Source organism: Macaca nemestrina, chromosome 1 (assembly GCF_043159975.1).
Source record: "Macaca nemestrina isolate mMacNem1 chromosome 1, mMacNem.hap1, whole genome shotgun sequence".
In the NCBI taxonomy this organism is placed as follows: domain Eukaryota; kingdom Metazoa; phylum Chordata; class Mammalia; order Primates; family Cercopithecidae; genus Macaca; species Macaca nemestrina.
The window spans coordinates 41,424,325-41,440,333 of NC_092125.1; the positions used below are offsets into that span (position 1 = coordinate 41,424,325).

General features: G+C 39.6%; 2 protein-coding genes across 3 annotated transcripts in view; one reads left to right on the forward strand and one right to left on the reverse strand.

Annotated features, from left to right (window-relative positions):
* LOC105484570 (ral guanine nucleotide dissociation stimulator like 1) overlaps positions 1-16,009 on the forward strand; it is a 298,051-nt gene that overhangs the window by 3,237 nt on the left and 278,805 nt on the right. The gene's annotated exons all lie outside the window — the stretch shown is intronic.
* Positions 8,398-14,801, reverse strand: LOC105484572 (apolipoprotein B mRNA editing enzyme catalytic polypeptide like 4). The gene is made up of 2 exons (XM_011746338.3): positions 14,578-14,801; positions 8,398-10,042 (listed from the first exon to the last, which is right to left on the reverse strand). Exon 2 carries the CDS (start codon positions 10,010-10,012, stop codon positions 8,921-8,923), a length of 1,092 nt encoding a protein of 363 aa, XP_011744640.2. The 5' UTR covers positions 10,013-10,042; positions 14,578-14,801; the 3' UTR covers positions 8,398-8,920.

Sequence of the window (16,009 nt, forward strand, 5' to 3'; positions counted from 1 at the left end):
TATTTATTTTTATTATTTGAAATAGAAGTGCAAAATCAATGCTAATCAAATATGTAAAATGTATTATAAATATAAATAAGCAAATTTCAGTTCTGGTAAGGATGCTTTAATACCAGGGTTCTCTGGCAACATAATATATATAAATATACATAATAAATAAAAATATAAAAATATTTTTAGCATGTTGTGCATAGATTATCTTATGATTTAATGCTCCTATGAATATCTGCATCAACTGGTTATGTGTTAAATTTTAAAACACAAACCTTCAAAATTTCATTTTTTCTTTGTTTCGAGTTTTTTCTTTATATAATTTTATGATTACACATTAAAGTGGAGTAGATAGGGTGAACTCTCTACTCAAACTTGTCAACTAAAAACCTGTAAGCTAAAGAAAAAAAAAATCTCTAAATACATTGAATTTATTTGGGAATTAGAAAGGAGGATTATAACCTGAGATGCATAGCTGTGGCAAGCTACATATGCATCAAAGAAGGGAGGATAAAGGGAAACTTTTTAAAATTTTATTTATTTATTTACTTATTTATTTGAGACGGAGTCTCGCTCTGTCGCCAGGCTGGTGTGCAGTGGCACAATCTCGGCTCACTGCAACCTCTGACTCCCTGGTTCAAGTGATTCTCCTGCCTCAGCCTCCAAAGTAGCTGGGATTACAGGCGCACGCCACCACGCCCAGCTAGTTTTTATATTTTTAGTAGGACGAGGTTTCTGCCTGTTGGCCAGGATGGTCTTGATCTCCTGACCTTGTGATCCGCCCGCCTTGGGCTCCCAAAGTACTGGGATTACAGGCGTCAGCCACCGCGCCTGGCCAAAGGGAAACTTTTATTTGGCAAAAGGAGAAGTTCACATAAGATGGTTGGAAACAGATACTGGTTTTGGATACTCAAAGTCAGACTTGGCGACATTTTAGAGGAGGAGATGCTATTACTGGGCAGGTGTTGTTTTGAGAGCATTTTATCTGAATTGCTGCAGTCCTACAGAATTTCTTATTTTAGAAAGTCCTTGAGACAAGACTTCCAAAAATGTCTTTTATCTCGTCCATGCAATCATGAGCACTACTCCTTTGTGCTCTCTTGGCTCTAGTTTGTGTTTGACAAAAAGTGATTTCATCCTGGTATCTGCAACTTTCATAAACCTTTATTCATATATTAGTACTTCAAAGATTAAAAAAAATTGTAAATCTGTACTCTTGCCTCAGGAAGAAGATTTAGTGCCAAAGAATAAGTCTTATTTTTAAAGTATTATGAATGAGACTTTTTCATTTGATTTTTTTAACGGCTTATGATATAAAATGAAAGCTATGGACTTTAAAACATATTTATCCTGTATTCTTTCTTAGCATGGGGGTATTTTATTAATGCTAACAGTTGTTTTAAGGTTGCATCTCTTATCACACTGTATAATATTTGAGGTAATGATAATTTACATCTTCTTTTCCAATATTTCTGTCACTTATTTTATCTTATTGTATATGCTAGAATGTTGAAAAGAGTGTTGAAAAATTGAGTGCTGGGCTCTTCTGCTTTGTTCCTGTCTCAATGGAAATGTCTTTGGTATTTCACCAGTTGACATATTTACTTTTGCTTTATGACTTTTAGAAATGACTGCTAAAATTATCAAATGCCTTTTATGGGGATCTAATCATAAAAATCGTATAGTTTCTATCTTTGAATTTATGAGTGTAGTGAATATATATATTTTTCTACGCTGAAAAATTCCCATGTTTCTACAATAAACTCTATTTGGTTGTGAAATATTACCATTTTAATTACTTGCTGGATTTGATTAGTTTATATTTTGTTTGTGTGGTTTCAGAATTTTTTTAAAAAAGTTCAGACAGGATCGCACTCTGTTGCCTAGGCTGGAGGGCAGCGGTGTGATCTTGGCTCACTGCAGCCTCGACCTCCCAGGCTCAAGCCATCCTCCCACCTCAGCCTACCGAGTAGCTGAGACCACAGGAGCACACCACTACCCCTAGCTAATTTTTGTATTTTTTTGTAGAGATGGGGTTTTGCCATGTTGTCCAGGCTGGTCTTGAACTCCTGAGCACAAGTAATCTGCCAGCCTCGGCCTCTCACAGTGCTAGGATTATAGATGTGAGGCACTGCGTGCTGCCTTTAAAAATTTTGTTCTGTAGATGCAGTGTCTCCCTATGTTGCCCAGGCTGGTCTTCAACTCCTGGCCTCAAGCAATTCTCTAGCCTTGGTCTCCCAAGTGATGAGATTACAGGCATGAGCCACCCCACCATGCCTGTTCATAATTTCTGTTTTTAAGTAAGATGGATCCATAATTTTATTTATTTGTGCTATCTTTATCCAGTTTTGATATTAGTGTTAGCCTAACTTTGTAGACGAATTTAGATTTCCACCTTTTTTTTCCTACACTCTGCAATAGTTTAAATGATGAGAAATTATCATGCTATTTGGTCTTTGAAAGTTATAGAGTGTGCTGCAAAACCCTGGGCTTGCTGATATTTTTAGAGGTAGATCTTCGATCATTCTTATCTTCTATGATTATTGATTTGTTTGATTTTTCTTTCTATTATTAAATCAATTTTAGAATATGTGTTTCTAGAAAATGATGCATCTCATCTAGATTGCCAATTTATTGGCAAGAAGTTGCACAAAATATTTTCTTATAATTGTTTTAGTATCTGCCATGACCATGGACTTTTTTCTTTTCTCATTACCACTATTAACTCTTTAAGCAAAACATTGAAATCAACTTTTTGTTCCCCAACCTGATTATCACAAATTCTAGTAACATATCTTTACTTCTTTTTTTTTTTTTTTTTGAGACAGAGTCTCCCCCTGTCCCAGGCTGGAGTGCAGTGGTGCGATCTCGGCTCACTGCAAGCTCTGCCTCCCTGGTTCACGCCATTCTTCTGCCTCAGCCTCCCCAGTAGCTGGGACTACAGGCACCTGCCACCACACCTGGCTGATTTTTAAAATATTTTTAGTAGAGACGGGGTTTCACCGTGTTAGCCAGGATGGTCTGGATCGCCTGACCTCGTGACCCGCCTGCCTCGGCCTCCCAAAGTGCTGGGATTACAGGCGAGAGCCACCGTGCCTGACCTATCTTTACTTCTTAAAGAAAATAGGAAGTCAACTATCTAAGACTCATAGTTTTGATAATATTTGAAAGATCCTGCAATCCTTATAATTTCCTACTCTTTATCCTTATCCTGTTCATATTTTATTAATAATCGTAACCACTTAATAAGTTTATTGTGTGTCAGACACTTGGTAAATAAACCCTTTACTTGCATTATTTAATCCCCAGAGTAGCTCTATGGCCTAGAAATTAGTGTTCCCATTTTATGAATGAGTAAACTAAAACTCAGAGAGGTTATGTAATTTGGCCAATGATATTCAATCAGCAGGTGGCAGAATGATGTGGCAAATTATAATAATTTGGAATTACTTTTTTCTAAAAATAAGTATATAGCCAAGTATCAAAGTTCTAAACAAACCCATATAAGAGCTTGAAATGAACTGTAAATTGTGAACTTAAAAAAACCGTGTTATTTTAATGATTTTTAAAAGGATATTCGTTTTTTAGATATTACTGTAAGCTTTCCTTACCTTATCTCTGTATTTTGAGACTAGACATAGAGCCCGATTTCTTTTTCTTTTTCTTTTTCTTTTTTTTTTTTTTCTGGAGACGGAGTTTCTCTCTTGTTGCCCAGGCTGGAGTGCAATGGCACGATCTCCTGCTCACCGCAACCTCCGCCTGCTGGGTTCAAGGAATTCTCCTGCCTCAGTCTCCTGAGCAGCTGGGATTACAGGCCACCACACCCAGCTAATTTTGTGTTTTTAGTAGAGATGGGGTTTCTCCTAAAGGTTAGGGTGGTCTCAAATTCCCAACCTCAGGTGATCCGCCCTCCTCGGCCTCCCAAAGTGCTGAGATTACAGGTGTGAGCCACTGTGCCCGGCGACATAGAGCCTGATTTCTAATATTTAGTCTAACAGAAAAGATGTCACTTTTTTTGTATTTAGAGAGATCAGTAGGTGTCAACTAGTAATTCAATTTTTTAAAAAGATTATGATAAAATAGATAAAACAAAGTCATTATCTTAACCATTTTGAAGTGTATAATTAAGTAGTACTAAGCACATTGTTGTACAGCTATTACCAACATCCATCTCCAGACCTCTTTTCATCTTACAAAACTAATTCTGTACCCATTAAACAATAACTCCCTGTTCCCTGCTCCCCAGCCCCCGGCAACCACCATTTTCTACTTACCACATGTAAGTGGAATCATGTGGTGTTTGCCTATTTTTGACTGGTTTATTTAACTTGGCATAATGTCCTCAAGGTTCATCCATGTTGTGGCACGTGAATAGATTTCCTTCCTTTTTAAAGCCGAATAATACTCCATTGTATGTATATACCACATCTTGGGTATTCATTCATCTGTCAATGGACACTTGGTTTGGTTCTACCTTTTGGCTATTGTGAGTAATACTGCTATAAACATGGGTGTAGAAATATCTCTTTGAGGTCCTGTTTTATAAAAAAAAATTACTTCACTTTTTAAAAATAGATTCAGAGTCTTGCTATGTTGCCCAGGCTGGTCTTGAACTCCTGGACTAAAATGATCCTCCCACCTCAGCCTCCCAAAGTGCTGGGATTACAGGCGTGAACTGCCGTGCTTGGCCAAGACCTTGTTTTTTATACCCAGAAGTAGAATTGCCTGATGATATGTTAATTCTCTTTTTAATTTTTTGAGGAACCATTTACACTTAACTAGACAATGCAGTAAAACAGTGTTCCATTGCCTTGGGTCCCAGATTTAGTACATCCCTGAAAGTCAGGGACATCTAAGACAAGATAATCTTGGGATTTATGTTTGGCATGAGGTCCTGGGCAACAGGGGAGTGGGGCAGGGCCAAAGTTCTGGTAACTAAAACCTACTAAAGTTTTCCACCCTAGCCCATCCTGCCTACCTGGCTTCCATAGTTTAGAGGATACCCATTGGTACTGTGGTTTGAGCAGAATGACAGGCAAGCTTCAGGACAGGTCCTAAATAAATATGGATTATTTTAGGCTTTGTAGTGAATCTGCATTGTTATTATTTAGAGAAGCATTAAGGCATAATGATTAAGAACATGGATTCTGGAGCTCGACTTCTTGGGTTTAACGCTCAGCTCGGCCTTTATTTACTACTTGGGAGGTTAATTAAATTATCTGTGCTATAATTTCCTTATTTGTGAAGTAGGTATTATAATAATATCTACCTCGTAGGATTATTGGGAGGATTAAATGAATACATGTAAGTGCTTAGAAAAATACTTGACATATAGCTCTCACTCAATGTTAGTAATAATATTATTATTTTTTAGAAACAGGGTCTTGCTATGTTGCCCAGGTTGGAGTGCAGTGGTGTGATCATAGCTCACTGCAGCCTCTACCTCCTGGGCTGAAGTAGTCCTCCTGCTTCAGCCTACCAAAGTGCTGAGATTACAGGCAGGAGCCACCACGCCTGGCCGAATAATATTATTTTAAATTAGTACAGGTTATGATGTGGCTTTCCTTTTTAAATTTACTATTTTTTAAAATTTTTAAATTTATGTGGCTTTCCTTAAAAACCAGTAAGAAGAGTAAGATTCCATCTGTGGAACTTTTTGGATTGCGTATACTATGAATGAAAAAGGTGTAATGGCAATTTAAAGAAATAGGATTTGCTCTCAGATGAGCAGGATTAGATTATAGCTTGATTAATTCTCATCTGTTTAGTATTATATGGATTGGATTGTAGCTTGATGAAACATAGAAAACATTTCTAGTCACATAGCAAATCAATGCCATGACAGGAGTTGGTCACAGAGGTTTGTGTTGTCTCTTGCTGTCTGGACCCTCCCAAACACTGTCCAGGAATGAGATGCCCTTGTACATACCCCATCCACCACTTCATTCTAAGCAGATGTCAGTCACCACTATGAAAGCAGAATCTGAGAGCACTAAACACTTGAGTCAAATAATGGACTCCTCTAATCCATAAGGCAACCTTATGATAATTTGACTTGCAATGTAGCTTATGTACATGGAGAGGCTATATAACCTGGATGACTTGAATATATGCTTGCATATCTAGTTATAAGTCTTACTAGAAATCAGTACATTAGTTTTTTGTCTTTACATATCAGTCTCAAGAGCTTTGTTAATCCAAACCTGCTTCCGATGAGAAAATCCATTCTCCCTGTACTTACTAAGTAGGTAGTTGAGCGTGCAAAGCTAAGACCCCCAAACCCTGGACCTTGGTAGAGTCACCAAGATAATGTGTCCCTCCCTTCAGTCTCATTGTTTTCTTGGGATATATCCCAATGCCTTTTCCAGATCATCATATTACTAGCTGCCTTAATTTACTTCTATTTTCTTTATTTCTATTATTTCTAAATGTGTGGTGGCAGAGATATTCTTCCATATCAACATTGCCAGTTTGCTGAAGAGGGGTGGAGCAACCCAACTTCTCTCTCTCAATGGCTGGGCCAGCCTGACATGACCAAGAATCACTGTGTAGTGAGCAAGGAAAGCTAATCACTGCACTGTAGGATCTCACTTTGTGGAACTGTTGCTTTGCTATATGCCTTCTTATAGCAGATGGAGCTGAAAGGAACCTTAAAGATGAACTAGCCCACCTTTCTTGTTTTGCAGATGAGGAAACAGATTACTTGCCTTGGGCAGTATATCTTTATGTTCTTCTAACAGTCTTTTGTCTAAGGTTGGCTGTATTGGCCTGAGCTTATGACCTGTCAGTAATCTTCTTCCTAGCCCTAGTCTTATCAAATCATTACAAAAGTTTAACTGCCAAAGGCACTTTTCTTTCCTATAGTTCTGGCAACTTCTCCTTTTGTTGTATACCATTGATATCCAGGTTCACATTAGAAATATAAGTTCATCATCTATTTCAGACCGTGTTTCTAACTGGATTCTCTGTAGCCTGGTTCACGTTGTAGTCTGCCATTTTCTGGCAACAAATTGGATCTATTTTAATAATGATCAGAGATGCTGGATTTGTCATTTGAGATCTTTTTAACTCAATATCTCAAATTGTGGACATAGGATTTCATGAAATAAAAATAAACCTCAGCAGTACTTCTTTAAATAATACTCGCTATATAAGCACAATAAAACTGTATTCCAGTAATTCCATTAAAATTTGTATGCTAACAATAGAACTTTGTTTTAAACTTTTTATTCATGTTTATTTTAACCACAATACTAATTGTTATTCCTAAAATACGTTTTTCTTTCTCCTCCTCCTTCATGGAGTATTACATGTTTTTTTGTTTTTTTGTTTTTTTTTTGAGACGGAGTCTCGCTCTGTCACCCAGGCTGGAGTGCAGTGGCTGGATCTCAGCTCACTGCAAGCTCCGCTTCCCGGGTTTACACCATTCTCCTGCCTCAGCCTCCCGAGTAGCTGGGACTACAGGCGCCCGCCACCTTGCCCGGCTAGTTTTTTGTATTTTTAGTAGAGACGGGGTTTCACCATGTTAGCCAGGATGGTCTCGATCTCCTGACCTTGTGATCCGCCCATCTCGGCCTCCCAAAGTGCTGGGATTACAGGCTTGAGCCACCGCGCCCGGCCAGTATTACATGTTTTAATGTCATGGCAAACTCTTTTATTAGCTTAGGATAATAGGAGCTTTATATACGTATATATAGAAAAAATAGCAAGTTACAAGTAAATGAACATTTTTCTTGTAATGTATCTTTACATATTTCAAAGAGGCAAGTGGCAGCAAATGTGAAATAAGCATAAGCAAAGTGCTTTCATTTAAGTGCTTAGAGGATTAGTGAAGGAGCACTTCCTAGAAGTGTGTTTTGAAGATTTTAAGAGAAGGTACAAATATTCACTCGTGACGAGGATGGAGTCAGAAAGGAGGGAAGTAAAACACACATTATGCACTGGGAGCTGCATTAGAAGGGGGAATGGATGCTAACAAAAAGAAAAACATCTGTTGCAGGATGGTTAAGTAGGCTTTCAGCCAGGGTGGAGAAGGGATGTTGACTCATAGTCATTGGTGAAGTTATTGAGATGTCATTTCAGCCTTGCTACCCATGTTTTGCTGGATAACGTGCTAGATCCTAAGGGAAAAGTTAAAGGGAAGGGAGAGACAGCACTTGACCTGTGGGTACTTATGATCTTGCTGATGATACAAGGCAACAGAAAGTTAAAGGAGGATCCTTGAAAGCCAGTAAGAGGAACTTGGATTTTATATGGTATGTGATGACAGGAGCCATTGGAGGTTCTCATGTATCATCTTGCCTCTATCATCTGCTCAGAAGGGAGAGGTCTGAGCTGGGGAAGATCAAACTGAGCAGGTGCCTAGGTTTTAATCTTTATAGCTATACGTAATCAACAGAAGTGCTTTTTCCCACACAAAACTATTTTGAATCACTTTAGAAAAAAATGAACTACCTAAAATCTTCTGTCCATGATTAACAACTAGTAGAAAATCACTGGTTTGCTCTTGCAAACAGCATTTAATGTCAGTAGCTTCAGGCTGTTTTTCAGTTTTACAGTAAATTTTTTTACTGAAATCAATTTAGGTAGCTATTTTGTCCATGGGCTTTTGTTGTGAAAAGGTGATGTGAGTAGAATAGAATAATGAGATTCCTTTTCTGCACCAAAATATTAGCAAGCTGCTAATGGTTCCATTTTGATACTGCCACTTTCAAAGGAGAGAGATCAAGTTGCTTATGGAAACATTTTGGATTCTGTTTAAAAGAGTGTGACTTTATAACAGTTCATATGGTAAATAATTCAAGGTTTGCTTTTAGTGCATCAGTTTATCTCCTTCTTGGCTCAGCCCTAAGAGAGAAAGTTTCCAGATTTTTGTTGTCTATCTAATAAGTCCGCTGGGAATTGGTTTCATGCTGTGGGAAGGTAGATTTTATTTCTTCCCTTTCTTCTTCTTCGTCTTTTCATCTGCCTGTTTGCTACTTGCAAACCGTTCTGTGATTTCCACTGTCTCCACTGACCTTCTAGTGGGAAGCCTTTCAAGGTCCTTGGTTTCCTGGAATGACATTTGAGGCATATTTAAGTGCCTTATGATATTCCTGGGTTTATTTGGGTCTTGGCCCATATGCATTGGTGGTAAGTCCCTGAGAGGCAATAGCACAAAAACAACAGGAGCCCTGAGGTCTGGAGGTATTCCACTGGTCATTTGAAAAGACTGTCCGGGAAAGGCATTGTTTAAGGGGTAGCTCTCTAAAGCCACCTGAGCTTTTGTGTTCGGATTCCTTTTTGTCTGGAGAAGAACATCAGTGAAGAAAGGTTTTACACCTGTTATGGCATTGATTTCATATGCATTGTACCTGTCAGTCAGTGCTCTCCCTGTTAAAATGGGCTGAAAAACATGTGATCCTGAGACACCACTAACAAAGCTGTGGAGGACAGAATGCCAAATCCCGCCGCTTATTGGACTCAAAACAACCCGCGGCCATAAGCTGGCCAGGCTCCGGAGAGCTTCGCGGTTCCATGCGGAGGCAGGAAAGTCCGTCTCGGTGTGATAGAGCTGAGAAAAATAAATACTAAGAGTGATGCCTGGATATGTAATCAGGAAATTGTACACTTTGCTGATGCAGCAGTGGTTAGCTTCATTACAAGGGGAGTTGTTGCAATACAGAATGATATGCCTGATGCTGTCATTATTGTATATGGCTGAGTCAAGGTAACCATTCATTTCAAAGAGCATTGATTCTGGATGGATATAATTCCCAGTGCAACTGCTAGCATGGCCCTTTTGCACCAGGCTACCAGAAGAAGTTTTTAATTCATAAAATGTGAGGTGTTTTGTTTGAGGATATGTTGTCCCATAAGGGAATCCAAAAATCTGACAAAATTCTGTGAGGGAAACTCTCGCTTCTTCACCTGTTCGAATATGGTAAGGACAATTAGAGCAATCTAGAGAGAAGCTTAGCCAGTAATAAGGCTTTACTATTGTTCCATGATTTGCTAGGTATTCCTCATATGTGGGCTCCATTGCTAGATTTACTGTCTTCTAGCCGCAAACCTAAACAAGGAAGAGAAATTACATATGAAACCAGTGCAGGAAAAACTGAAGACAGTGCATTAAGTTATTAAACCATACTTTCTTTAAAGGAAGTAGCATAATAAAGATAGTGATATATGCATAGATTTAAAAGCTCAGGATTCATTATTTTTTACTGAGACTCCTAGAGCATGGAGAAGAAACAGAAGAGAAAGGCATTCTTCAACTTTACCTGTTTCATAGATTCCAAGTCAGTAAAGCAAATGAGTTAACAATGCACGTTCTAGAAACAGACTGTCTGGTTTTAAATTTGGGCTTGGCCAATTATCAGCTTCGTGGTCTTTGGCAAGTTATTTAACATTTGGGAGCCACAGATTACTTGTCTGTAAAATGAAGATATTAATAGTATTTACCTCATAAGATGGTCTTGGGCAAAAATGCTTCACTATGTGCTTGTCACATGGTAAGGACTCAGTAAATATTAGCTCTTAGTAGTAAAAGTACAAATCCTAGGGTTATCTAGATTATTCCTAATTATAAAAGTACAAAAAAGGGTTTTGCATTTTCTTCATGATCTTCTCAGAATATGTTAAGTATTGTGCAGAACTCATGTATTGTGCAGAACTATTGAGTGTGCTAGCATTTAACATCATCTTTCTTAAAACCACTGGCAATAATTTGGAGGGTTCCCCCCCTCCCCCCGAGACTAGGATCATGGGATCTCTTTTGCTTAATGGTAGAGACTTCCTGGAAGTGCCACTTGAGTATTCTTTGGGTTGTGGACACTCATTCATTGACATGTAGAGTTTTCTTTCCAGTGAGTTGGTCTTGTTAGAAGATTTTTGAAAAATTACTGTTACAGAGAGCAAATATAGTTCTTTGGAATATTTCAAATCAGTAGTTTCTGGGATGTTAAACTAAAAAAGCTGAGATCATTAAGTAATGATTTTTTTCCTTTAAACAATATTCATTCAGTTATCATTGTTCCTATAATGCCCTAGGAGCTACCTATTTTGTTTGTGTTTGAGACAGTCTTGCTCTCTTGCTCAGATTGCAGTGCAGTGGGATGATCATGGCTCACTGCAGCCCCAACCTTCTGGGCCCAAGTGATCCTCCTGTCTCAGTCTCCCGAGTAGCTGGGACCACAGGTATGCACCACCATGCCCAGGTAATTTTTTTTTTTTTTTTTTTTTGAGACGGAGTCTCGCTCTGTCACCCAGGCTGGAGTGCAGTGGCCGGATCTCAGCTCACTGCAAGCTCCGCCTCCCGGGTTCACGCCATTCTCCTGCCTCAGCCTCCCTAGTAGCTGGGATTACAGGCGCCCGCCACCTCGCCCGGCTAGTTTTTTGTATTTTTTTAGTAGAGACGGGGTTTCACCGTGTTAACCAGGATGGTCTCGATCTCCTGACCTCGTGATCCGCCCGTCTCGGCCTCCCAAAGTGCTGCGATTACAGGCTTGAGCCACCGCGCCCGGCCGCCCAGGTAATTTTTTTAGTTTTTAGGAGGGATGTGATCTCACTATGTTGCCCACACTGGTCTCAAACTCCTGGGCTCAAGTGATCCTCCTACTTTGGCCTCCCAAAGTGCTGGGATTACAGGTATGAGCCACCATGCCCAGCCTTCCATCACTTTTTTGACATGCTTATTCACAGGTCTGTTCCTTCCAGTCTTTTTGCTATATGTGTAAGTTATGTATAATATAAATAAAGTCATGTTTTATACCCTGCTTTTTCACTTAATATTGTGCCATAAGCATTTTCCCATGTTATTAAAAATTCTTTAAAAAACACAATATTCAGCTGGGCATGGTGGCTCATGCCTGTAATCCCAGCACTTTGGGAGTCTGAGGTGGGCAGATCACAAGGTCAGGAGATTGAGACCATCCTGGCTAACAAGGTGAAACCCCGTCTCTACTAAAAATACTAAAAATTAGCCGGGCATGGTGGTGGGCACCTATCGTCCCAGCTACTTGGGAGGCTGAGGAAGGAGAATGGCCTGAACCTGGGAGGCAGAGCTTGCAGTGAGCCAAGATTGTGCCACTGCACTCCAGCCTCAGCGACAGAGTGAGACTCTGTCTCAAAACAAAAAACAAAAAACACAATATTCATGGCTAATGAGTTTTTTATTATGTAACTGTAACATTCAGTTTCTTGCCTCTTTTAATTATTATAACACTGATGAATATTTCTGTAAATAAATTATTACATATATGATATTTATTATAAAGAATCAGATTTTTTTTTTCGTATAGATTACTAGAAATCATAGTATTAGGTCAAACATTGTCAAATCACTGCCTAGGAAGGTATACCAATCTTATCACATTAATTTGAGAAGTGAGCATTGGTATTTTTTGTTGCTATAATGTGTGCCCTTACTATTTCTAGTGAAGTTGAACACTTTTTGACATGCTTATTGGTCTGTGGCATTTATTCTTCTGTGAAATATATTTGATTTTTTACCTGTTTTTTGGGTGAGGTTTTTCTTATTGGTTTGCAAGACATCTTTATGCATCAAGAATATTAAATCTGCCACATTTGTTGCAAATATTTTACCTGATTTATACAGCCTTTTAATTATGCCAATGTTATTTTAATTGCACCAAAATTTACATTTTTATGTGATCCAGTCTCTACTCCTATGGTTTTTTCTTAATGTATTAAGAAATGCCTTCCTCATCAAAGCATAATTAAGTATTCCCCGTATTTTCTTCTAGTATTTATGGTTTCATGTTTTACATTTAACTTTGTCGGATAACAAAACTGATAAGGCAGAAAATTTAAATGAGATAAACTGACCATTGCAACAGAATATATTTTTCACTTTTCAAAATCTCACTTATCATCATAAATCCTTGTGCTAATAAATAAATTATGGCCTCTCATATGGAAGTGCTCTGTTCACGTTCTGTCTTCCTCAGCCCAGATCGGCTCAGTCATTGCTGTATTTGATACAGCTTGATCTGTAGCCTGACACCTGCAGAGTTCCTATGCTAATCCTGTCCTGGGCAGAAAATATGTTAAAAGCCTCAATCCAGCTATAGGTGGAGTGTGGCTTTACTCATGTCACCGTTATCTTAGTGGCTAATATCCTGCAGTAACTCTGGCACCACATACCCACCAGATTCTAGATTTCCCCTAGCCTCTGCTGTGTCATCTTAATCCATAGGATTGGACATGAGCTTTGTTTTTTCCTTAGTACTATGCTTTCTTGATGTAACTGAATTCCTGCCCTGAGGCTTCTTAGACCTTGTCATAGCTTTCCTTCCAGAGAGCTGGATTTAACCCTTGGCAGTGGACCATCTCTTGGAACCTGATGCCATTTCTTGCTTGCTCCCGAGCATTGTTTCCTCCCTGGACCTCCTCCTCGCTTAGCCTTCATCAGGCTGGATGGATCTCTCCATCAGAACTTGGCACAACCAAGCCCAAATTCTCATGCTTTTTAATATTGTGCCCTTGATGTGGTCGACCCCTAGGTGGTACGTTGGACATCCAGGTTACTGCTCAAATTACAATTTCAACTCACCCACAGACAATTTACAGATTGATTTGGCTAAATGTTATAGAAACAGAACCAAGAGGCACTTTTCTGTCTTTATTACTATTTCTTAAGGTGATGCGTATGTGGAGTTAACTATATATAATGGTCCCATAATTACCCTTTTGGGAAACAAAATTACCCTTTGTGTGTTTTTAAATAAAGGTAGCAAAATGGAAACTCCCTATTGCTTTTCTAAGTGCTCCTTCCTTTGCACCCCTGTCTTCTGTGACTGTTTCAGCCAGAAATGATACATCATTACTGTCTTTAAGGACATGGAGAGAACTGTGGCTTTGACACATAGTGGAGGGAGCTCTGTAGTCTCATTCTTGCTGATGGCTTTTCAGTGTCAACAAACTCTAGTTTCCTATTGGTGAGGTTTCCACTTTTTCATCGTCTTTCTGGGCTTCTTCTTTGATCACCCTCATTTGAAGAGGAAGCAGGAAAGAACTGTTGCCCTCTTTGAACTCTCATAGAATTCATGGTTTATTGTATCAATTTGTTACCGATCACAGATTATCATGTTAACTTTCCGTATCGGTTATTTTATTCTCCCCTAACCAGGTGGAAATGTACCCTGTTTTGGCTTAGGACCTACCTCAGCAACCTTGATTGGCTCACAAGCCAGGTTGCTTAAGACTTGTTTCCCCAGCAGCTGATGTCTAGCCCTTTTCCTTTTGCTTTGTCTGTGCTTGGGAAATACATGTTATACCCTGTAGAGCAGGTTTGCTGGCAGTAAGAACAGAGATGTGTAGAGCCCAGTGTGCTGTAGGGCTCTCTGCATCTGGCTGTGAGTGACCCCTGGACTGGGACTGTAGGGGGACAGTCCCAGTTTTCCATAGTTTAACATAAATGAACCACACCACAAGGACAATCTGCTCTCATTTCACTCAACTAGGATTTAGTGAGTACTGTTAAAGCACAGTTTGCACTGGAGTAATTGGAGAATGGAGTTTGCCCTTCACAATCTGTGCACAATCTGTTAGCAGCTAAAAACAAATGTTAGCAGTTATAATTACCCTCAATTTGTCTCCAGGCTTGGATCACATTCCAGGTGTTAGAAGAGATGGTCCATTTCCTTCTTTTTCTCCTTTAAGTCCCATGCCTTGTTTCAAGTAGCCTCAGAGGGCAATTGTGCTGTAAAGAATCACCTTGTAATGGGTTCAGGACTCTTTCACAGTTTGTGTCTATTCGTTCATTTGAACTTTGCTGTTCCAAGTTAGAAAGACCTTGCTGAGGTGTGGCTACCTCTAAGAACACTGTTGAATGGGTGCCATGGTAACATTTGCAAAGTAGCTACTGCTAGGATACAGCTCTGACACTTATTACTTTATTTGCATATCAAGCCACCTGTTCCAAAGATGAAAATATACAGGACTGCATATTCCAGTCTGGGTAAAAGGATAATAGCTGACTGTTGAAGAGAATGTGTTGGGGTTTTTCTCCTGCTGGCTGAAAAATCAAGTTCTGAGGGCCTGCTCCTCAGCACCTTTCTCCTGGTCTAGAGGGGGTGCCAGGCCTGGCGGTTCTGTTGCCTGCGCAGGTGCCAGGGCTTCTCCTTGGGAGGCTTGCCCTCTGTGAGAGGGAGCAGAGAGTTGACTTCCTCTACGGGGCCCATAGTTCCTGAAGGGGGTGTTTTTGATTCTGTCTAAACCTAGGCTATGTGTTAGCAGTTTCCCTCCTCTTAGAAATTGCCTGGGAGACTCTTGCTATTGGTATGTATGTGGTTCCCTCCAGTTTAAGACAAGATTTGTTCCTGGATCAGTTGTAGCCCTTTCTCTGTGGCTAACGGAAGAGCCACTTGTCCTTCTCCATTCTTTTCCTTAGTCTCCCTTGACCCCCACATCATCTCCTAGACACAAGGCACATTGATAGTCATGATTCACTGTTTGTGAATCACTCTGGATTATTCCGTCATTCCTCTTCCCCAGGCCATCTGAAGGAGCGAGTGGGGATCACTATCGTGTACATTCCAGTAGTAACTACTGGCTGTAAGCAGACATACTCTAAAAATAACTCAGGGATACTGAGCACCCAGAGGGCACCTGTCTTCTCGAAGCTTCGCCACGCCTGTTTCCACAGTCAGACTTCCAGTCTGCACCACAGCACACATCCTTTCTCATCCAGAGTGCTCCTACTAGACGAGATGTTTTTGTCTCCTAAGGGCCACAGGTGTATTCATGAACTCCTCAGCTGGTTATTTTCAGTTCCATCTTCCTTGGTGCTTGCTCTGGCACAGGGTCACTGCTGCGTCCTGTCGCTTCCCCACCGTTTGCCATGGGTCATACCTTTGTTCTCATTGCTTGCATCTTCTAACTGAATGAACTTGTAAATATGAAACTGAAAGTCGATCCTCATAGCTCATCTTTTATTTCATCCTAATAAATGGATAATCTATTGCAAACATTACTTTAAAAGTATTATCAAAAGTTGGGTAAAAGGATAATAGCT